This window comes from Ornithorhynchus anatinus, chromosome 12 (assembly GCF_004115215.2).
Source record: "Ornithorhynchus anatinus isolate Pmale09 chromosome 12, mOrnAna1.pri.v4, whole genome shotgun sequence".
NCBI classification, from domain to species: Eukaryota; Metazoa; Chordata; class Mammalia; order Monotremata; family Ornithorhynchidae; genus Ornithorhynchus; species Ornithorhynchus anatinus.
Window position 1 is genome coordinate 8453535 of NC_041739.1, and position 24844 is coordinate 8478378.

At 42.0% G+C, this 24844-nt stretch overlaps 1 protein-coding gene across 2 annotated transcripts in view; it reads right to left on the reverse strand.

The window, feature by feature from the left end:
• The window catches only part of GALNTL6 (polypeptide N-acetylgalactosaminyltransferase like 6), a 772653-nt gene that overhangs the window by 373362 nt on the left and 374447 nt on the right, over nucleotides 1-24844 (reverse strand). For both annotated transcript variants that reach the window (XM_029076387.2, XM_029076388.2), the window contains one exon: nucleotides 7024-7162. In XM_029076387.2, the coding sequence (XP_028932220.1) occupies nucleotides 7024-7162 (139 nt within the window). The remainder of the gene's footprint in view (nucleotides 1-7023; nucleotides 7163-24844) is intronic.

A 24844-nucleotide genomic window follows, 5' to 3' on the forward strand; every position in this document is an offset into this window, starting at 1 on the left:
AGGTTAGCAGCCAAAGTCAATGTATACAACTTGAGACTTGCTTGGACCTGTGGTTACAATGGCTGTATTTTATGCTTATTTAAAATAGTAATTTGGTACTTGTTAAGCACTTACTATGTGCCAAGCACTGTTCGAAGAGCTGGGTAGATACAAAGTAATCAGGTTGTCCCACGTGGGGCTTACAGTCTTAATCCCCATTTTCCAAATGAGGTAACTGAGGCCCAGACAAGTTAAGTGACTTGCCCAAAGTCACACAGCTGATAAGTGGAGGAGCCGGGATTAGAACCCACGACCTCTGACTCCCAAGCCCGGGCTCTTTCCACTGAGCCACGCTGCTTTTCTAAAAGAACTCCAATGTCAGCCTCTTGAACAATGCCCAGCCTTTCCCTTGCTCTGTTCTATCAGCAGCGTCTGCTGATCGATAAGGGGCTAGAAAATAAACGGTAAGATCCTTACAACGAAAAGAGAAAACGTTACCTTTTCAAGATGGGGCTACTTGGACAGAATTGGAGGTCACGGAATTTCCTTTATTTGTCCTCATAAGAGAACACGACCAATTCAGAGGGAGAAGGAGAAAGCTTTCCATTTTCCTCTTGGCTTTTTGTCTCTCATCGAACTGGGCTACTTAGTTGACCTTTTCTCTCTCTCCCCCTCTCTTGCAAAATAAAATGTCCACTTGGTATCAGGCACATGACAAGCACAGCTCAGAAAAAATAGCAGCACAAAACATTTCCAAGCAACAATTTACATAGTAATTGTCTCGGAGTGGCAGACTATTCAATTTACAGTGGCCGATTTCAGTCACACTGTGTTTCCATCCTAATCTTGTCCTGTCAGTTGGGCTCGATAATGCGGCGATAACTGGTAATTTCTACTGCCAATTGACAGATCTGTAAAATTAGTCTGCCCGGCAGTGTGTATACGATTGAGGGTGAGGGAAGAAGGAGGATTAATCTCTATTTCTTTCCTTGCTCACAGCTGGGATGCAATCAATTATTAATTGGGCTGAGATGATAGATACAGTCTTCAGCTGAAATAGTCTTTCCATTTTCCATTTAGGACACCCAATTTAGCAGTGGTGGTCAAACTCGGGGACATGGAGTCCATTCTATTTGTGAAGTTTCACACTTTAATCACTCAATCAAAAGTGCTTACTTAATGATACTATAGACAGGGCACTGGACTAAGTAGTGAAGGAGATATAACAGAAGTAAAAGTTTCTTGACCTCCATGAGGCTGACAATCTAATGGACAGAGAGAGTTAGGGTCTTGGCTGGGACTCAAGAGTTGTGAGTTCGATCACTGATTTTGTCTTGGCAGAGAATAACAACGATAATATTTGTCAAGCATTTACTATGCACCAAATACTGTACTAAGCATTGGGGTCAGACATAAAATAATCAGATTGGACACAGTCCCTATCTCACCTAGGACTCACACTCTAGGAAGAACGGGTATTGAATGCCCATTTTAGAGAGGAAGATAATGAGACAGAGAAGTTAAGTGATTTGACCACAGTCACACAGCAAGCAAGTGGCAGAGCCGGAATTAGAACCCACGTCCTCTGACTCCCAGATCCGTACTCCTTCCACAGGGTGGTCCTTCTTCATTAGTGAGAGACCCCCGAGATCCCCTGAAATCTCCTAAAATTTTGAAAAGGAAGACATTTTGCTTGTTCTTTTACACCCAGCTTTCCTTTGAGGTCTAGGGCAGCAATGATTTTGCCTCAGGAAATCTTACCCTTGAGAGATTAGGTTCTGGCTGATCTTGGTGGGCAAAGAGGAATTTCTGTGCAGAAGTCTAAGAAGCTAGGAGGTACAGTGGTTAGAGGTAGATTCCTGCCTGCACCAGTTTTCCTATTCCACCTTGACAAACCTACCTGCTCCCGATAAGAACATTCCTTTTGAAAGTTTTTTCTATTAAATTTCCCTGATCTAAGGGAGGACTATGCCTATGATTGAGCAAGAACATGGGCTCATCAGCTCAATTTAGGGCAAAGCAAAGAGAAATAAGTTGATATTAATAGTAATTATGGCATTTGTTAAGCTCTTACTATGTGCCATGCACTGTACTAAACGCGGGGGTGGATACAAGTGAATCAGGTTGGGCACAGTCCCTGTCCCTCGTGGGGCTCAACAGTCTCAATGCCCGTTTTACAGATGAAGTAACTGAGGCTCAAAGGAAATGAAGTGCCTTACTCAAAGTCACACAGCAGACAAGTGGTGGAGCCGGGATTAGAACCCATGACCTTCTGACTCCCTGGCCCGTGCTCTATCCACTATGCCATGCTGCTTCTTTACTGACAGTCTTTCCTGACACTGAGCTGTTTTTATTTTGTAGCCTGAGGCTAGTCAATTTGGCTATCTGATCAACCTTCTCAGCTAACATTGGTAGCAGAATCACTGGGAATTCCCCAAACAAGGGTCAGGATGGCAACCACAAGGAACATGGGGAAAGAAAAAATAATGCTAAAAATGGGTCAAAAATCTGCATTTCTTGCTCACAGAATTTCTCTAATAAGTATTCATAGACAAGTAGCGTTGCCCGTATGTAAATTGTCCCTTTGATTATTTTGAGTCTGTTCTTCCAAAATAAGGACTCACTCTCCAGCATCCTTGTACCATGACTGTAAGGGATACGTACAGTGGAGAGAATGGTCTAACAATCACCAATCCTAAATTTATGTCGAACTTCTTGGAAAAATAATAAAGACGATCCTTGGCCAACTCCTCAGCTTTAGGTAAACCCAACAGATTTTGAAAAGGACAGTCGATGGTAGTTTGAACTCGCTGTGAATGAAAACCTCTCCCCCGATTAGACTGTAAGCCCATCAATGGGCCGGGACTGTCTCTATCTGTTGCCGATTTGTACATTCTAAGCGCTTAATAGAGTGCTCTGCACATAGTAAGTGCTCAATAAATACTATTGAATGAATAAATGAATGAAAACCTATTAAAAACAAATGAAACCAACATGGATATTGGTTGACACCCGACTAGAAGTAGGTTTGCAGTCCACTTCTCAGTTCAAAGTATTAGAGAGAGGGGCCCTAGTTGAAAACTTGTTTCATATTAGTAGTTGTAGAGGTAATAACAATAATAATAATAATAATAATAATAATGGTATTTGTTAAGTGCTTACTATGTGCCAAGTACTGTTCTAAGCACTGGGGGAGATATGAGGTAATCAGGTTGTCCCACGTGGGGCTCACAGTCTTAATCCCAATTTTCAAGATGAAGGAACTGAGGCACGGAGAAGTTAAGTGACTTGCCCAAAGTCACACACCACAGTGGTGGATCTGGGATTAGAACCCATGACCTCTGACTCCCAACCCCGGCTCTTTGCACTAAGCCACGCTACTTCTCTAGTATCGATAGTAACAATAGTAGCTACTGGTCCTGAGTGCATGGTAAAAATAATAATAATTATGGTATTTCTTAAGCACTTACTATCTGCCAGGAACTGTATTAAGCACTGGGGTGGATACAAGCAAACTGGGTTGGACACAGCCCCTGTCCCACATGGGAATCACAGACTCAATCCCCATTTTACAGATGAGGTAACCGAGGCACAGAGAAATGAAGTCATTTGCCCAAGGTCATACAGCAGACAAATGGGTAAGCGCTTAGTAAAGTGCTCTGCACTCGGTAAGCGCTCGATAAATACGACTGAATGAAATGGTGGAGCCGAGATTAGAATCGATGACCTTCTGACTCCCAGGCCCGTGCTCGATCCACTGCGTCGTGCTGCTTCCCAAAGAAACACTTGGGAAATAACACAGAAACATAAGACGTGCTTCCTGCACACAAGGACCTTATACTCCTCTTGCTCTATGTGTTTAAGATTATTCACCTTTCCAATCTCCTCTTCTACAGGCCAGATGACCCAGGGATTACCCAGGGCTCATCCACATAAGATACAACATCCCCAAGGGGATTAAATGGCAAGAACAAATGTTTTGGGCCGTGGCGAATAAGCAGAGAGAGGTGAGGTCACAGTTTGAGCCTGTAGTTATGGATGATCACTGTTCACTTACAGGGAACAGTCGGGAGTGTCTATGGCACCGGTCCACATTCTGCGTGCTTCTTCCATCTCCTTAATTAAGCAGTCTTCATTAAAGCTGAATTCTTATTGATCCTTGACTCATTAGAGAGTAATATTTTGACCTTATGCCATTATGGTGGATACGAGCGGTAGGTACCGGTTTGCGGAAGGCGGGGAATCTATTTTAAGTGAGTTTACTCTTGGGCTTCCTCTGCGATTGTCATTTCAAAGAGTAATTTCCTCTTAAGGGTGCTGTGGGTTGATTATGAATAAAAATGACCAAGTGCTGTTTGAAAAGCTAAAATGATCCTCTAATGAAGGCTATGCAATAGTAGTAGTGATAATGACGGGATTTGTTAAGCACTTACTATGATCAAGCACTGTTCTAAACACTGAGGTAGAGGCAAGCTAAATCACGTTGGACACAGATCCATATGGGGCTCATAGTCTTAATCCCCTTGTTATAGATGAGGTTACGGAGGCATCGAGAAGGGAAACGACTTGCCCCGGGTCACATAGACAAGTGGCGGAGCCAGGATTAGAACTCAGGTCCTCTGACTCGCAGGCCCAGGCTTGATCCATCAGGCTATGCTGCTTTAGTAGTACTAGTAATTATAATAGTAATAGTATTTATTAAATGTTTTCTGGGTGCAGAATACCATTCTGAACTCTGGGAAAAAATATACAGATGGGAATTAGACATGGTCCCTGCCTCTGAATGGGCAGTGGCGACGAAGTGACTTCAGTTGCTGCTGAATTTCCAAGATAAGGTGCATGTGGTTTGTTAGTTCACCTGTACAAGGAGTCTTCAAACATATATTCCTTTCCATTTCTTTATCTCTTTCTCTTTCTCTCTTTCTTTCTCTCCTACCTTTCTAACCCTCTTTCTCCTTTTCTTTCTTTCTCTATCCTCTTCTTTCTCCCTTTCTCTCTCTCTCTCCCCCTTTCTCTCTCTCTCTCTCCCTCTCTCCCTTGATTCAACCTCTGCCACCTGGAAACTGCCCCTTGACCCAACCTAAGGTCACCACGGGACCTCGACAGTTATCAAACTGCAAGACAGGAGGCACCAAAAACCCCCATGTTTAAGCTTCTTTTGATGCCAATTATTTCCTGTCCTGCTTCCCTCAGCAGCCTTTTCCACATGAATGCAAATTAAGAGATTTGAGGAAGAGACTGTTCTAGGAGTGGATTTAGCATGCCTACAGTGCAATTTAATGCATCTATGTATGTATCTATGCAATTATGTATTAAAATTCCCCATCACTGGAAATGTTCTAGGCCAGTGGGAATTACTGAAGATGATTTCTGGTGACCTGGGAATAATGCGGCCAGCCACGGGGCATAAACAAAATATTTAAAAACACACAGTTTGCAGGGGAAAAATGGATTTGTTCTTCACGGTCATCCTATGCAAATGGAGTTGGAAAATGCAAATTCATTTAGGGTCTCATGAGGAAACCTGGAAGCATTTTCCTTTCCAAGTGAATTAAAAATAGTCGCAATTTGACACTTAGTAAACAATGTGGAAAAACCGTGATCACTGAGCAGTTTTTCTCTGGAGCCAACTTCTAATTTGTTTTTCAAGGCTTTGATGAGCCTAAACTCGCTGGCCATTCATCATTTGCTCCAGCCTCTCTCTAACTTTCAAAGGATCAAATTCATTGATTTTCATTATCTTTTTTTTTCCCTTTCTCTTTCTCCCACTCTCCACTTTCCCCAAAACAGAAAAGTTTCTTGGGAAAGGAAGAAGCTAATACGTTCTGGATGGGTATGGCTACTTTGCATTAGTATCACCTCCCCCTTTTAATTTCTTTGTGATGATTGAAAAGTGATGATGAGGGGTGGGGGGCATGAAGTATTCAACAATCAAAATAATGCAGCCATCTTCTTTGTTTTATGGTATTTGTTAAGTTCTTAGTATGTGCCAGTCACTGTACTAAGCACTGGAGTAGATACAAGCTCATCGGGTTGGATCCAGTCCATAGCTCACGTGGGGCTCACAGTACTAATGCCTATGAGAAGTCACATGGCTCACTGGAAAAAGTCCGGGCTTCGGATTCAGAGGTCATGAGTTCTAATCCCGGCTCTGCCACTTGTCAGCTGTGTGAATCTGGGCAAATCACTTAACTTCTCTCAGTTACCTCATCGACAACCTGATTACCTTGTATCCCCCCAGCACTTAGAACAGTGCGTGGCACATAGTAAGAACTTAATAAATGCCATCATTATTATTATTACTAATCACAATTTTACAGATGCAGTAACTGGACACAGAGAAGTTAAGTGACTTGCCCAAGGTCACGCAGCAGACAACTGGAGGAGCCAGGATTAGAATCCAGGTGCTTTAGACTCCAAGGCCCAAGCTCCATCCACTAGGCCTTGCTGCTTTTCTTTGAGCGGCAGTCAGTCATCATCTGGACCCCCAGGAATCTTAGTATACATAATTTACTCTACCCGAAGTCGCTCCCAAACAACAGTTCAATTACTGCAAAGTGGGTGATTTCAACTCATGAGCTCAGACTTCCCTCTCCTATACCATAGTCAGCCGTAGCTGTTGGAGCAGAATGGTAGATCAGGGAGCTGCTTGGTTCAAGCGTTGACCTCTCGACACCCCTCATTATTTGGTTTTTCGACTGTTGCTGTTGACAATCAACACCCTCTATTGAAGCAGATATTGAAAGTCCCCCTTTAACTATCTCATAATTTCTACCCCTCTCGACTGTGAGCTTATAGTGGGCAGGGAATGTATCTGTTTACTTTTATATTCTATGTTCTTGAGCGCTTACTAAAGTGCTTTGCACACAGTAAGTGCTCAATAAATACAACTGAATGAAGGAATGGATGAACAAATGACTATCCCAACAGATTCTAGATGGACTATCAACGGACATTTGCACACATTCACAAGCATTGCAATCAACCCTTCGATTAAACAGAAGCACTAAAATTCACTCCACACCTCCTGGGCTCGGTACTTACTTAGCATGGCGAATGTCTGGCAGTGATCTCTCGAGAGCGATGTTGTTGCTCACGAAAATGTTGAAGCCGTTTTCCCTATAAGCTGAATCATCATGGTCTTCTTCAGTAAGGGGATAAGGCTTCCCATGTTCCCCCTTCCCTAGAAAGATGAGAGTGAGCACAAAAGTTGTTATGCACCCAAGGGACACACTGAAGGACAGATTAGGCCTGCTCAGCACTGTTCCACATTTCAGAGCCGAGAAATGTGATTATTTCTAGGCTTTTCATGTCTTTTTTGTCTGAGGTTTTTAAGAATTACTTGTTCAACATGTTCACTCGGCTTTTAGGTAGCATCCAGTGTTCTAGATGGTGTTCAATTTTCTTATGATATTTCCAAAGGGATTTAATACCACATAGTAATAATGATGACTGTGGTATTTGTTAAGCGCTTACTGGGTGCCCAGAACCGTACTAAGCACTTGGGTGGATACAAGCAAATCATGTGGGACACACTCCCTGTCCCACAGGGGGTTACAGTCTCAATCCCCATTTTACAGGTGAGGTAACTGAGGCCCAGAGAAGTGAAGTGACTTGCCCAACGTCACACAGAAGACATGTGGTGAAGCTGAGGTTAGAACCCATGATCTTCTGACACCCCAACATCGGGTGGGAGATTTTCCGATGCCCTGATCTCAGTTAGTATTCAGTAAACACTCATCCTCAATGGGATTTCATTATCATCAATGGTGTGCAGAGCACTGTACTAAGTGTTTCCGAAAGTACAACATGACAGTGTTGGTAGACACATTCCCTGACCACAAGAGAGCTTACAGTTTAGAGGAAATAAGCGAATGCCACCGTTTGATCAATTCCTAAAGGAACAATGAACCATTTCTTATAACTGGCTGTTTTCCAAAAGCTCTCACACACTCTGGTTGAGGCATAGGGTGCATTCATTCATTCATTCATTCATTCATTCATTCATTCATTCATTCATTCATTCATTCAATCGTATTTATTGAGAGCTTACTCTGTGCAGAGCACTGTACTAAGTGCTTGGAATATACATCAGAGATGATATGAAGAACCTAAATCTTCTCTGATTAAGTTTTTTTCTCTCCATTCTATTTTCCTTTTTTGGGCACCTCAGACCTTCTGCATCACCTAAGAACTTGAATATTCATTTTTCTCCATATCTTTAAAACATATTTCTTCCTACTAGCTGGTATTTCTTCTATTGTCTGTCTTCCCCAACTAGACTTTGAGTTCCTTGAAGGCAGAGTCGGTTCAACCAATTGATCAGTTGTATTTATTGAGAGCTTACAGTGTGCAAAACACTGTACTAAGCATGGGAGAGTACAGTATAACAGAATTGGTAGACACATTCCCTGCCCACCACAAGCTTACAGTCTAGAGGGAATTATTATGGTACTTACTATATGCCAAGTACTGCATTAAGCACTGGGGTTCTTACACGTTAATCGGGCTGGACACAGTCACTGCCCACATGGGGCTCATAGTCTTAATAGGAGGGAGAACAAGAAGTGAATGCCCATTTTGCAAAGGAGGAAACTGAGGCCCAGAGAAGCGAAGTGACTTGCCCAGTGCCACGCAGAAAACAAGTGGTGGAGCCAGAATTAGAACCAGGTCCTTTGACTCCCAGGCCAATACTCTTTCCACTAGCCCATGTCACTTCTCTGTCTACTGATGTCTACTAATTCTACTGATCTCTCCCAAATGCTTAGTACAGTGCTCTGCACGGATACTATTGATTGAAGTGTGTTGTCCTTCCAGATGGTTGAATGACCCTTTCCTGGGGTTAGAGAAGCAGCGTGGCTCAGTGGAAAGAGCACGGGCTTTGGAGTCAGAGGTCATGGGTTCGAATCCCGGCTCGGCCACTTGTCGGCTGTGTGACTGTGGGCAAGTCACTTCACTTCTCGGTGCCTCAGTTACCTCATCTGTAAAATGGGGATGAAGACTGTGAGCCCCACGTGGGACAACCTGATTTCCCTGTGTCTACCCCAGCGCTTAGAACAGTGCTCGGCACATAGCAAGCGCTTAACAAATACCAACATTATTATTATTATTATTATTGGGGTGATAAGATGGACCAACCAGATCTCTTTGATGATTATACAATGGTAACTCCTTACTCTTTCATTCTGCTCAAGGAAAGAGACACAGGTCAGAGTTTCCTGAACACTAAAACTGGCCTGTTCACCAGGGCAAAGGTATCGGGCAGAGGCATCAACTAGTTGGGTTGGGTTAACCTGGGATAATTCTAGGAGAGCAGGGAGAGCAGTTCCAGGTCCTATATCTCTTGGAATCCCAGTGGACAACTACTTGATTTCACCAGTGGACATGGGAGAACAATCCACCCATTTCCTTTCCCACTGCCATCATGTTACTCTAAGTGGCTTGGCATGTGACTTCACCCTGGATCCAGGTAGGAGAGTGTCAGAGGCAAAGGAGCTTTATTATATAATAATAATAAAACAATAATAATCATTACTCACCCTAGATCCAGGTAGGAGAGTATCAGAGGCAAAATAACTATATTATTATTATGTTTTAATTATTATTATTCACCCTGGATCCAGTTAGGAGAATGTCAGAAGCAAAATAACTTTATTATTATTATTATTATTACTTGATAATAATGATTTTTTTAACATTTAGCATGTGCCAAACACTGTACTAAATTCCGGAGTAGACACAAGATAATCAAGTAGGACACAGTCCCTGTCCCTCATGGGGCTCACAGTCTAAAGGGGAGGGAGAACAAGTATTTAATCCCCAATTTACAGGTGAAGAAAGTGAGTCACAGAGTAGTAAAGCTACTTGCTCAAGGTCACATAGACAAGTGGCAGTAATGGGATTAAAAGTCTCTGATGCCCAGGCCTGGGCTCTTGTATCTCCCCCCAGTGCTTAGAACAGTGCTTTGCACATAGTAAGCGCTTAACAAATGCCATTATTATTATTATTATTATTATTCAGCATTCCCTCCCTGCAGTGTGGGTGACTCATGAATGGGAGAGCCCCGACCTGACCTCCCTCCACCTGCCAGGGGTGTGGAATGCTGCATGCCAGGCCTTCCAAGCACTAGGCTGATTCTGAGACATTTTGGAAAGGCCCCACAAAAGCTACAAAGGAAAACAAAGTGGAAATGCAATTTGCATCCCATAATGACAAGAACATTTCTCTTCCAGGTTTCTTTCCGATAGTTCCTTTTGCGGTAACTGCAGGGGAAGCAGGCTAAGCACAGAGATTCAGTTTCTGCAGCCTCTGTTTTACAGGGCAATTACAAAGAGAAGGGATTTTTAAAGTGCACATTCATTTAACAGCATAAAACACCTGCCAATCAATGGCAGAATGTTTTCTTTCTGTAGCATTTTAGTCTTTATATTGATAATTCCCCTGGGTAGATGAGGCTGCTCAAATGAATGAGCGATTCATTAATGATATGGAATAAAGGCTGGGAGTCACCAATTATGGTAAACTGGAATTTCTTCACAGCAGTTTTGAGAAAAGAGTTTTAAATTTTATGTTCTTAAGCACCTAGGCAGCAACACTAACAGGGAGTCTAAAGGCTCTTTTTTACATTTTATCCTCGAGCTTCAGGAGCTGTGAAATGTTTCCAATTACATTTGTTGGAAAAAATAAAAATCTTAACTCTGCTTCTTTCCTGGCAAAGCCATTTCCAAATGGCAGGATTGAATTCATGAAGAGCCGGAATGAAGAACACAAATGGATAAGTGGTGCTCCCCTGTGACCTAGTGGATAGAGCACGGGCCCGGGAGTCAGAAGGTCATGGGTTCGATTACCGACTCTGCCACTTGTCTGCTGCGTGACCTTGGACAAGTCACTTCACGTCTCTGGGTCTCGGTTCCCTCATCTGTAAAATAGGGATTAAGACCGAGCCCCTCATGGGACAGGAACAATGTCCATTCTGATTTGTTTGTATCCACCCCAGCGTTTAAACCACAGTGCGTGGCACATTATAAGCGCTTAACAGATACCACAATTATTCTTATCATTATTACATAGTAAGTGCTCATTGCTGCCCTTATTAATCCTCAGGCTTGGGGTCCATGGCACAGAGATGAGCCTCGGGTTGTCGCTAGCACAGAGCCCCTCCCCTAGACCCTCTGCTGCCGTGGTGTATCGGGTTGCGGGGCCAAATTTTCCCTGCCTCCTCTCTCCTCCCCCAGCTCCAAACCTCAGTGTGAGGTGAGCTCCACTGCTCTGAGCAGATTTGTCATTTCCACGGTCTGGAGTGAGGCGGAGACGGGGACCCAGCCTAGGACCCCTGCCCACCTCTCCCTCCCACCCCCAGACCCTGATTCCATTCAAGTCGATCTGATTTATTGAGCGCTTACTGTGTGCAAAGCACTACCAAGTACTGGGGAGAGTATATTATAATATCAGACACATTCCCTGCCCACAACGACCTCATAATCTAAAGGGGGAGACAGGCATCTATATAAAAAAATAGATAAATAAATAAATAAATAAATAATATATATATATATATATATATATATATTTATATAGATGTGCTGTGGGGAAGGGATGGAGGATGAATGAAGAAGCAAGTATGAGGGGCACAGAAGGGAATGGGAGAAGAGGAGATGAAGGCTCAGTCAGGGAAGGTTTCCTGGAGGAAATGTGCCTTCAGTAAGACGTTGAAGTGGGAGAGAGCAATTATCTGTCAGTTATCTGATGCCAAGCGTGTGCTTACTATGTGCCAAGCAGTGTGGCTTAGTGGAAAGAGCAAAGGCTTGGGAGTCAGAAGACGTGGGTTCTAATCCTGGCTCCTCCACTTGTCTGCTGTGTGACCTTGGGCCAGCCACTTCACTTCTCTGTGTCTCAGTTACCCCATCTGTAAAATGGGGATTAAGACAGTGAGCCCCACATGGGTCAACGTGATTACCTTGTATCTACCCCGCGCTTAGAACAGTGCTTGGCACATAGTAGGCATTTAACAAATACCACTATAATAATAATAATTATAATTATTATTCGAGCCTCATGAGGTTTGAAGGTGGGAGAACAGTCATTTTATCCTCATTTTGCATATTAGGAAACCGAGGGACAGAAATGTTAAATGACTTGCTGGAGGTCACACCGCAGGCAAGTGGTGAAGTCTGAATTAGAACCTGGCATCCTAACCCCCAGTCATGTGCTTTTTCTACTTGGCCATGATACCTTGTTCACCTCAAAAGAAATTCAAAAAGGAGCCCAAGATTGTCTGCCTCATCCAAATCCAATTTATCATGAACCTTAATCTTCTAGGGCACAAGAAAAACAAACCAAAATCCACTCAACACACAGATAGAAATAGGAATTCCGCTGGACATTGTGTGACAATGGGAACATCAGTTAAACCAGCAAGAAAACGCTGCTTATTCCCCAAAGGCAAACAGATCAGGAGATGGTATATTAGTTCTAAAGGGAATAACATTTCTTGTTGGACAGCTCACAGAAAGAGAAACCCCCTCTCTTTTCTTCTGAAGTCACCTTTCTGCTTTGACCAAATACTTCCTCCCTAAAACCCAATTATAATTCATGAGTCCTTATGTTATGAAAACTTTCCCACAGCTAATAGGGTTAAGTATTCTGTGTTCATTCCTTCAGCTCAACTTTTGCGGAATCCATAATTAATTCAAGAAGGGTAGCAATAATAGGAACAACTCATTTGCTGATTGCAGCAATCAGGAAGGGATAAGACTCATTTTAGAGCTCAGCAATCCAAGAGTTGTGCTTGATTCAGCTAACGAGATTTGAAGAGTCAGAACCCACACAAGTATCCTACCTAGGTCTCCATTTTAGTCACATGACATAATGAGATTTGACTATGCGTGGGTCCCGTGATTTGTATGATTGAGATAGGCTATTACGAGCCCCATTAGTGTTTTCAAATACATCTTCCCCTTTGTTTTCGAGTGGGCTGAATAAAATATATTTTCTCTGAAGTATCTGTTTCTTTCAAGGAAGAGAAATCTCACTTGCATCTAATGTCCCTATGAGTAATCACTAAAGAGTGGAGGAAAAAGGTAGGTTTCCCCCGCAGGCAAGGCAGAGGAAATCATGGGAACTGTGAGTACATTTTTGATATTCTCAGTGGCTCAAAGCACCAGGTGTGAATGGTGTTAAGGCAGGAACTGAGTCTTCGATGTGTGTTTGCTCCATAATTTATGTGTAGAACTGGGTCTGATAGTGGTAAAAAGGTAGCTGTTGTTTTCCCTTGGTCTGGTCATCAACATCATTAAGCTGGCTTTCCCTGAAAGAGTTGGGTCCTTTGGAATAAGTCAACTCTGCCTTATTCTCTGAAGTCCATCTCTTTTCTCTTACAAGCATCTTGGGTTCTTTTCTAATGCCTCAATATCTGGAAGCTGTGATTACAGTCCTGCATTCATTAAATTTCCTTGGAGGTGCCCAGCCTTGGGGTTGACAGACTCAGACTAGACCGAACTCTGTCAGATGTGTCTGATTTGGTCTGTCGACAGTTTCCATTTTTTCAAAATCCTATCATGCTCTGTCAAAAATGTCACATAGTGCCAGGTCCTCCCAAGCCTACAAAGAAGGAAACAGGACAACTTGCTCATGCGGGGCTTCAAATGCCAACAGGGGGAAGGGGAAATAAAGTTGAGTTGAAGACTATTAAAGGAAAAGAAAAGAAATGGATGAAAATTGGTCAAAAGACGACACACATACACAAATGGGAAAGAAGAGGGTGAAAGTAAAAGGAAGTATGGTGAGATAAAACTGATTGAGCAGGGATGGCTAGCAGGTAAAATACAGAAGACACCAGTCGAGAATAAGTTGGACGCTTCCAATTTCAGGTCCTTTGATTTCAAGATAATATACAAATTAGCAACTGACCTAAAGTTTTTGTATCTTGAAAGTAGTTGTTTAAAACAAATGTTTGAAACTTCCCATAAAAAAACTTTCAACAATTCCAAAGGCAATTATTTCTTTATTCTAGACTGTAAGCTCATTGTGGGCAGGAAATTTGTCTACCAGTTCTGTCATATTGTTATGCTGTACTCTTCTAAGCACTTAGCATGGTGCTCTGCACCCAGAAAGCTTTCAAGATTACAACTGATTGATTGATTGATGCAGTTCAGTGATCCATCATCACCAATTTTAAATGTTATGGTTGACCTCCTTGATATCTAGGAGAATGATTTCTACCCTCTCTCTTTCTCTCGCTAATCCCTAACTTTCCCATAGTAATATATTTTATGCCAGTTGTCCATAGAGCAGGGAAGTATTGGTTTTGAATCCTTAGGTACTGAATACTGGTTTTACAGATGAGTAAACTATGGCACATAGAAAATAATTGACTTGCCCAAGGTCACATGGAAGGCAAATGGCAAAACTGGGATTAAAACCAAGGTCCTCTGACTCTCATGCCTGTACTCTTTCTATTAGGCCTCTCTGAAATTCCCAAGCCAGTGACTCTCCAGTCTGTGATAAAGATGTTTCACACAGCAATGGGAAGGGAGCTTTCTAGTTCAGCAGAGGCCGTAAAGAAAAAGAGGATTAGTGAGGAGACGAGAAGAGCCGCACAATTGCCTGTAGCCGCTACAGGCCGAGAACAGCATCGACGTGGCACAGCTATCAGCCAAGGTGCAAGAGATGCCAAGGATGCTAATCAAAGAAAGAACAAATCACCTGGGCATCCAGCTAGATGGGGAAACAAAGAAAGAGAATATCATTAATGCAGAGTGGGAGAGAGAGGACGACTCATCATGTGGAACTCCAGCAGCAGTGTGCAATATATCGCCGCCAGTTCTTCATTTGAAATTTAATTTTGTTTACGTTTCCCCGGAGCAGCCGGGAAACCTAGACTTCGCTCGCTGAAAGAAGCAGGATCCAAATGATACAGGTGGCAAACCAGTGCACGATTTGCTGAAATGAGATGGGTAATTCCCATAGAAAGTCAACACTCACCATTGTCCAAAGCCAGGCCTCAGAGTGGGGGTTGGGGGTGTGTGTATGTGTATGTTTTGGGGGTGGGGGGAGGCGGGGGAATGGGTAAAGAGGTCAGGGTGAAGAGAGCATGGATAATTGGAACCCCTGAGGGAACCTAAAAGCCATATATTGACCAGAACTTTGACCTTCCTTCTCCATCAGTCTTTTGCCAGGAGTAAAGGAACAAATGTAATTTGTTTTGAGCTTTATTTCTTTTTTTTTCTGTTCCAGGCCTCCTGGAAAGATTGTGAGACCGGGAATACGAGACACAGGTTCTACTCTCAACTCTCTCACTGACCTGCTGTGTGACCTTGGGCAAATCCATTAACTTCTTGGTGCCTCATTTCCTTCTTTGTAAAAGGGGGATATAATACCTATTTTCTCTTCCTCTAAGACTGTGAGTCCCAAGAGGGATGGGGAATGTGTCTCCTCTGTGTGTCTTGGATCTACCCCAGTTTAACACAGTGCTTGGCCCATAGTAAGCACATAATACCATTATTATTATCATTGTTGTTACAACTCATAGTATTGTCCCTGATCAAAGTGTTCCTGAGCAGTGAAATGGACAGAATTCAGTGGAGCTGTAAAACATCTCTGGATTGGAAAAGCAGCATGGTTTAGTGGAAAGAGCATGGGCTTGGGAGTCAGAGGTCAGGGGTTCTAATGCCAGCTCTGCAACCTGTCAGCTTTGTGACTTCGGGCAAGTCACTTAACTTCTCTCTGGACCTCGGTTACCTCATCTGTAAAATGGAGATTAAGACTGTGAGCTCCACTTGGGACAACCTGATAACCTTGCATCTATTCCAGTGCTTAGAACCGTGCTTGCTACATAGAAAGCGCTTAACAAATGCCATCATTATTAGTATAACCACAGAGTCATCTGGGTGATCCACCCCTTTGCCTCCAATGAGGTCAATGTTTCAACCATCATCTATTACTTTCTTAAAGATCTCCAGGGATAGAGATTCTCAACTCCCCCAGTAGTCTGTTGAGTGGTTACTTCACCCTTACAGACCAGAAGTTCTTTTTCGTGTGCCAACTAATTCTATTTGATTCAGTGGGAAACTTCCAAGCCAGACCCAAATATTTCCAGTCACTCTATTCAATGAACCAAGTTCACCTTTGGAAAAACAAATGCTCCTTTTAGCCAAGGATCAAATTTAGACCTAAACTCTCCTACTGCCTTCTAAAGAGTAGAAACCACAGTAGGAAACCAAATCCTGGAAATAAATAGGAAACTTCCTTCCTGACATGGGTTGTTTTGCTCATGAGAATTCACCTCCCTCCAAATGGTGGGAATACAATGGAACTCTTAAGAACATCAGCCTCTAGGGCACTTTGTACAGAAAGATTTTAATCGATCGGATCTTCCAGGAGTAGAGCTCTAGTGCTTTAGAGAATGATGAAAAGGAAAAACAAGTAATAATAATAATGGCATTTGTGAAGTGCTTTGTTTGTGCCAATCACTGTTTTAAGTGCAGGGGTAGATAAAAAGTAATTGGGTTGGACACATATGACTGGACAGACTATAAGCTCATGTGGGCAGGTAATATGTCAGTACTCTCCCAAATGCTTAGTACAGTGCTCTGCACACAGTAGTGCTCAATAAATACGATTGACTGACTTCCAGTAAAATGAATAAAAATAGCCAATTAAGCAGGTAGAGCCAGGAGGTTCATTCATTCATTCGGTCGTATCTACTGAGCACTTACTGTATGCAGAACACTGTATTAAGTTCTTGGGAGAGTACAATATAACAAAAAACAGACACATTCCGTGCCCACAACAAGCTTACAGTTTAGAGGGGGAAACAAATATTCACATAAATAAGTTACAGATAAGTAATGTGGGGCTGGGTGGGAGGGAGTGAATAAAGAGAGCAAGTCAGATTGACACAGAAGGGAGTGGGAGAAGAGGTCAAACATCTGTGCTAGTTAGAGATAAGGGCAGAGGATTAGAATCACACCCTAGTTACTCCTAAACAGTTCTTCACTCCCCAGCCCAGGTCCCCTGGGCTCTCATTATTAAATAATTGTTTCTTCTTCTGCCCTTTGTCCATTTCCCTTCTTAGCTAAGCAGGTGAGGTAAATTTTCGGAAGCCTGTTTGATGGTAGAACTGTTCTCAAGGCCGTCTAAAGATGGAGTAGAAGCACTCTCTGGAAATAAAATGCCCAGAATCCTCTGAGAAATTCTAGAAGGAGGTGGGTCTGACCACCTAGAGTCCTGGAACATGGCCATTCAGCTCCGTCAGTCAGCAAGCCAGGAGGATCTTTTAAATCTGGGCTGGGTGAAGTTTAGGTGCTCAGTTTATCTCCGTGTGTTTGTGCCTCCTCCTTAGATTTGAACTACAAGTGTTTTTCCCTGAACATATGTGCTTATACCCAAGAAGATGCTTTTATTTACTAAAGGATTCAAAAATGAGTTTGGCTTCTCTTCCTGCTCTCCCTTTCTGTATTACATTTATTCATTCATTCAATTGTATTTATTGAGTGCTTACTGTGTGCAGAGCACTGTACTAAGCACTTGGAAAGTTCAATTTGGCGACAGATAGAGGCAATCCCTGCCCAATGACGGGCTCAAAGTCTAAGAATTTATATGCCATGTCTAAACATATGTGATTTCTTTGAGAACGTATGGAACAACTATTGATCATTCCTGGTTCCTCCACTATTAGCAACAGTGTTCTGTGACCACCTCGATTTTAGTTAGGATGCAAGAGGTCAGAATGGATCCAAATCCATAATCCCCCTGGGTTCTGAAGCTCATTTTGGAGTGCTAAGAAGTACTGTGCTCAAATTATAACAATGCAGTGCTAACATAATGGAAGAGAATTATTCTGAGAACCCTAACTATATATTATTTCCATTCCCATCATGTTATCTTCTCCATTACTTCCCACTATTGCTCTAAGGGTCAGTTTTGCTGACGATTTCAGCTACTGAACATCGACTGATCGTAGAAACACCGCTGGCTCTCTTGTTCAAAATCTTTTAGAAGGCTGACTGATCTATAATATGTTTTGTTTTCCAAAAGATCTGATACTGTCTTTGTTTGGGAAGCATAATCACTGTGTCTGAACATGATTACGTTTTGCTTGTTAAGAACTAATAGCCTCACATTGGACTTTGATTTCTATGGATAATGAGCTGTTGAAGAAAGCTGGATGGCTGGTGAAGTCAATTAGGCTAGAAACGCTTCCTGCTTATTTTGAGATGTGGTGGGAAATATTTTAACAGTAAGAAAAGAAGTGTTTTGTGATCTTCCCTATACATTTACTCAAACATCCTTGCTGCTTGTGCTTGATTAACTGGGACTGAAATATTAATCTTGTTAAAAGTTTGGTTTGCCTCTCCCTTTCAAACAAATGAAAACTTCAGTATCTTCCCACTCTGATGATGAAACCAAGTTATTCAACGCACAAGCTATCATACAAAGGGTACATTAAATCCGAACTTATAGCACTTGTTAAGTGCTTACTATGTACCACACTATGTTTTGGACAAAGTTCCTGTCTCACATGAGGCTCACAATCTTCATCTCCATTATACATTTGAGGTAACTGAGGCCCAGAGAAATGAAGTGACTTGTCCAAGGTCACCCAGCAGACCAGTGGTGGAGTCTGGATTAGAATCCAGGTCCTTCTGACTCCCAGGCCCAGGCTTTATCCACTGAGCCACACTGCTTATGTTTGATGCTGAACTGATCTATGCCTCAGTTTCTTAAACTGTAAAAATGGGGATAAAATACCTGTTCTCATTGCCTCAGAGCCTCATGAGGGAAAAGACTGTGTCTCATCTGATTATTTTGCGTCATTTGATGAGATCAGGAGATCGGGCTCTGTAAACTACTGAGCAAATTAAACTCCCCTGAAAAGCTCATCTAGATTCGGGGGTTGTGTCCTGGTGGTGTGGCTGGCCACACGAGAGCCTTGTCTGATCCTTCTCCACTGCCAGTGGAGTCAAGAAGCAATTAATCAATGATCTGCCAGTCTACCTGTAGTGCCGCCAACCTTCTCTACTATTGTGAGAACTGGACTATACATACTCAATCAGTCGAGTGCTTACTATGTGACTGAGCACTGTACTAAACACTTGGGTGAATACAATACAACAGAATTAGTAACATGTTCCTTGCCCGTAATCAAGCAGTGTGGATTGAGCATGGACCTGGGAATCAGGAGGATTTAAATTCTAATCCAGCTCAGCCACTTGTCTGCTCTGTAACCTTGGACAAATCACTTCCCTTCTCTGTGCTCAACTGTAAAATGGGGATTGAAGCTGTGAACCTCATGTGGGTTGCGGATTTTAACCAACCTGACACATAGTAAGCGCTTAACAAGCACCATAAAAAAACAAGCTTACAGTCTAAAGGGAGAGATGTACATTAATATAAATGAAACAAGTAACTTAGTTCCTTGAGCAGTTCCACCAGAATCACCTTTGGGCCACATTAATATCAAATGGAAAGATAAAATCATGAACGATTAGTTTCTGGATGGAAGTCAGTCTCCAAGCACACCTTAATGTGAGTTGGGGACAGGTGAGGAGAATGAACCAAAGCAGTTGTATGAAGAGCTGAAATTAGGAAACGGAAAACCAGAAGGACCAAGGAAGTTTTCCAAGGACACAATAAAATAAATGCTCAGACTGTACTTTATCCCAGATGAAAATTGGGGGTCAATTACCAGGCTTGTCAATAGTATCTTGGCAACCCCGTATTCTGCATTGACAGAGGCAATAAGATTCTCGGAGGAGCCATGGGATACTCACCCTCCTTGGCATCAATCTTCACTTTTTTTTTTGAGGATGGACCATTTAACACACCTAACCTTTCCCCTCCACATCCCTAACTTTCCCTTTAGTAACACGTTATTGACCACTCGTCCAATAATGCTTTCAAACCGTCCTGAACCTAATGTTATTATTGGCCTGCACAACTTCTTGTGGTAACTAATTCTGTATTGTTAGCAGCCCTCTGTACAAAGAAGAGTTTCCTTTGCTTTGTACCTACTATCTCCAAACTGTGGTAAATCCTAATGCCGTGGAATTCGCTGGCCAAAAATTTCTCATTTGCCTTGCCCATGACCTTTATGGTTTTATGGAATTCATCATCACCATCGATATTTACTGAATGTTTACTATTTGCAGATAACTGTGCTAAGCACTATGGAGAGTACATTTCAACAGAGTTGGCAGACATATTCCCTGCCCAAATTCAGTCAATCAATCATTCAGTAATGATTTATTGAGCACTTACCCTAAGCAGAAAACTGTACTAAGCACTTGAAAGAGTACAACAGAGTAAGTAGACATAATTCCTATCCTCAGAAAGTCCTATCTCCTTTAAGTGTTCTGTTAAGTCTGCTAAATCTGATCAGGTCTTCATACCTGGTGAGGTCCATGTGAAGCAGAGACTGTCTAACCTGATTAACTTCTATCTACCCTAGTGCTTAAAATGATGCTTGGCACACAGTAAGCACTTACTCAGTGTTATTATTATTATTATATGGAAGCTGTATTTATACCCAGGTAGAGTCCTAAGCAACACAATTACTTCCCTGGCAACATTTTGATCCCTTCAGGGTTTGTGGGAGAATCAGATTGAAGCGATTAAATGGATCCACAACCCGAGATACTCCATATGAAAAAAAAAAGTTTTTCCCCCACTCAAGATATAGAATAGCAATTTGACAGGAAGAGAGTCTCATTCAGGATGCCTGTTATGAAGACAATGGATGATGGATTACCAAGGGTGTATATAATGAGCAAAATTGTAATTAAAAGACTATGGTACTTTCAAATGCCTGAGGAAATGAGCTTTAAAGTGGAGATAAATATAGAAGGTCACTTAACGGTGAAGTTAGAAGAGAATCAAGGAACTACAATATACTGCTCAGAATGCCAATGTACCAACAGAAAGACTATCGCATAAAGCAACAAAACTGCCACTGAGCACAGACTTTTCTGCTGGATCGAACCCAACGATCCTTGTTTAGTAGCTCAGCTTGTGTTTTCCCCCTAAACCACTGGATGCAGAAATGATCAGACTCACTCAAAACTTGATCTCCACAACTCATTCAGGGTATTACCCATCCCAAAGGAAAACAAAACAGAACAAAAAAAAACTGTGAACAGGAAGGATTAGCTTTATTAAGTGCACAGTCTAATCAATACAGCACGCTAAGGAGGTTCAGCTTTAGATTCTCTCCTAATAACCTAATGGGATTTAAAAAGCCGAGAGGCTCCGATTGACTGATTGATTGATTAAATACCATTGATTGATCTGTAAAGTCTGAGCATGCCCAATCAAAAGCAACTCAAATATTAAGGTTGACTTGAAATTACTTTAAAAGTAAAGAGGATTTGGAATGAGTTTTCAAGAGTAAAAATTTTAATCAATCAGTCATATTTATTGAACACTTACTGTGTGCAGAGTACTGTACGATTGAGTGCCTTTAAATATCAATTACGGTATTTGTTAAGCGCTAGCTATTTGCCAGGCACTGTACTAAGCTCTGGGGTGGATACAAGCAAATCAGGTTGGACACGTGAGGCTACAGTCTCAATCACCATTTTACAGATGAGGTAACTGAGGCACAGAGAAGGGAAGTGACTTTCCCAAACTGCTTCCCAGTTAATCCATGGTGTTAAGAAATTGCACATCTGTTAATTTATTTCCATAATAAAGATTTTGTATAGTGTGTTGCATCCAAAGGGTGCTCAATAAATGTTTATTCAGAGCTCAGTAATGATGGTGATGATGATGATGGTATTTGTTAAGCACTTATTGTGTCAAGCACTGTTCTAAGCACTGGGATAGATACACGGTTATCAGGTTGTCCCACATGAGGCTCACAGTCTTAATCCCCATTTTACAGATGAGGTGACAGGCACAGAGAAGTGAAGTGACTTGCCCAGTGTCACACAGCTGACAAGTGATTAGAACCCATGACTTCTGACTCCCAAGCCTGTATGAGTTGTGTTTACTATGTGCCACACACTGCTATAAGTGCTGGGATGGATATGGGACAATCAGATTAGACTCAGTCCCAGTTCCTTGCAAATATCACAGTCTAGGGTGGAGGGAGAACACATATTTAATCCCCATTTTACAGATGAGGCTACTGAGGTTCAGAGTAGTTGAGTGAATTGCCTAAGGTCACACAGCAGACAAGGGGTTGGACCTCCAAGGATTAGAACCCAGGTCTCCTGATTCCCAGTCTTGTGCTCTATCCACTAGGCAATGCTGCTTCTCCCAAGTGCTCTGCACACAGTAAGCATTTAATAATATCATTGGTAGATTGATTGATTGATTGGTCTGAAGGCTGGGCAGAGAGATCAGGAATTATTTTAACTGAGCTCATCTGACGACCATTTCTTTCCACTTCAAGCCTGCTCTAGAATAATAATCACATCGTAATGAAAACCATAATGTTTTCATTTTGTTATTACAACCTGAATAACATCCATAGAGTTAAGATGACTTACTGGGCAGTAATGGGCAGTCTTAAACCAGGCTGTTGAGTCAAAAGTCTGAAACAGAATTTCCGGCTAAACATTTCACTTTCTGGTTTGGGATTCTTTCCTACCCCTCTGGGCATCTATTCTGATTTGTAATTTTCATTCTGACACTTTCTAGAAGTACCAGTGTGGTGATGGCAAAGTGTTAGATGCCAGCTTCATAGAAAGAACACATCTTGAAATTTGGTATTTTGAGATATAAAAGTTGCTCCGATTTTAGATTAAAATTTCAGCAACAACCGAAGACTGAAAGCAGGTTTAATCCTACATCTGGAGCTGAGCAAAAATGAATGTTCCACTAGATGTTCTAGCAATATTGAACCCAAGTTCTCATTAGTATTTTATTACTTTGATGCCATTTTTACTTTCCTTTGGGAAAACATATGGCATCTGCTACTGAAATCTGTTTGAAGCATTTTAGTCAGGAACTATTTTCTACTGATAATGGTGAACTTTTTGTACCAAAATGAACTGCGCATTGATAATTTCTTTAAATTTACAACCAAACAAATGGGTGACATAAAAGCCTAGGAGGCTCTAGTCCAGGCTTTCTGTTCCAGATAGTTGCCATACCCCGGGTTTTCCAGTCTACCAGGCTTCTCCCTGGTCTCTCTACCTCCACACCACATTTTACTTTGTTACCCAGATAGTTTTTCTAAAAGTTGTTCTGTCCTCATATCTCAACTTCTCAGATATTCATCCACTCGTTTTTATTGAGCGCTTACTGTGTGCAGAGCCCTGAGGGTAATCAATTCCTCTGTGTGCCAAGCAGAAACACCTGTCGATTGGCTTCGAGGGTAATATTTTTATATGCTAATAATTGTGGTGTTTGTAAAGTGTTTATTATGTGCCACATACTTTACTAAGTGCTGGGGTAAGTTCAAGATAAACAGGCTGGACACAGTCCCTGTCCCTCATGGGGGCTCAAAATCTCAGCTCTCTCCCTCCTATTGATCCACTCTTTCTTTCCACCATACACCAGCTCACACTCTTTGCTCTTTTCACAGTTCTTCTCCTTCCGACCACTGCCCTCTTGGCTCATACCTTTCTGCCTGAAGCAAGACTTGGTCCCCATAAGCCTGGGTTAAAGGGAGAAGGGAGAAGTTGGAGAGTGCTTATAGTGAGGGAATTTTCATTGTAACTGGGGATACCCAATCTCAGAGGACAAACAGATCAAGGAGTTTTAATTAGAGGACTAGTTCCATATCCCCAGTAGCATAACATGTATGGACGTGTTTTTCAGGCAGTTTTTGTGGTATGAATCACTCAGGTTGATTCATCACTCACTCCTAGTAGAACCTCTAGAAATGAATTTCCAAATTTTTTAAATGATATTTGTTAACCACTTACTATGCTCCAAGCATTGTACTAAACGATGGTGTAATAATGTTGATATTTGTTAAGCGCTTACTATGTGCAGAGCACTGTTCTAAGCACTGGGGTAGATACAGGGTAATCAGGTTGTCCCATGTGAGGCTCACAGTTAATACCCATTTTACAGATGAGGTAGCTGAGGCACAGAGAAGTTAAGTAACTTGCCCACAGTCACACAGCTGACAAGTGGCAGATCTGGGATTTGAACCCATGACCTCTGATTTGCTGCTTCTCTGATTTGCCCTAGATCACACATCTGACATGTGGTAAAGCTGGGATTACAACTCAGGCCCTCTGACTTCCATGCCCATGGTTTAACCACTAGGCCACACCGCTTCTCCCTTTCATCTTTCCATGGGAGAAGCAGGGAAAAGCAACAGTTTGGATTTCCACCAGAAACTACCCCTTATTGAGGATTTTCCCCTCCCCAGTGAAAAAAGTCAGAGAACTATATGATCTAAAATGAAAATAAATTCATTCCAGTTATGTCTTGACTTAAAATCAATGTGGTTTCACATTTTTAATCATTCCCGGGTATAAAAGTGAAGTAGAAGCTTTGTCCTGAAGTTGATGAATGTGCAGAAGTCTTCTAATAAAAACCCATTTAGGTGAAAAGCTAATAGTCTTCCTGGGATAATTAATGAATTTGGAATCTGCAATCCAAATTATTTACATTTGGCACCATGAAACTATTTGTAATGTAATTCACCTGGAAATGCTTCTTTGAGTATGGCAAATCAGAAATACAGCATTGAATTGTTCATGCTAATTGCTAATTAGCATTAGATTGCTCTGGTTTACTATCATGATAAAATATCATTTTGAAATAATAAACCCCAAACCTATCCTTTTAGGAAGGTAAACAGAATGATTAATTAATCAATGGCATTTACTGAGCACTAACTGTGTGCAGGGCATTGTACCAAATGCTTGGAAAAGTATAATGCAAAAGAGTTGGTGGATGTTAT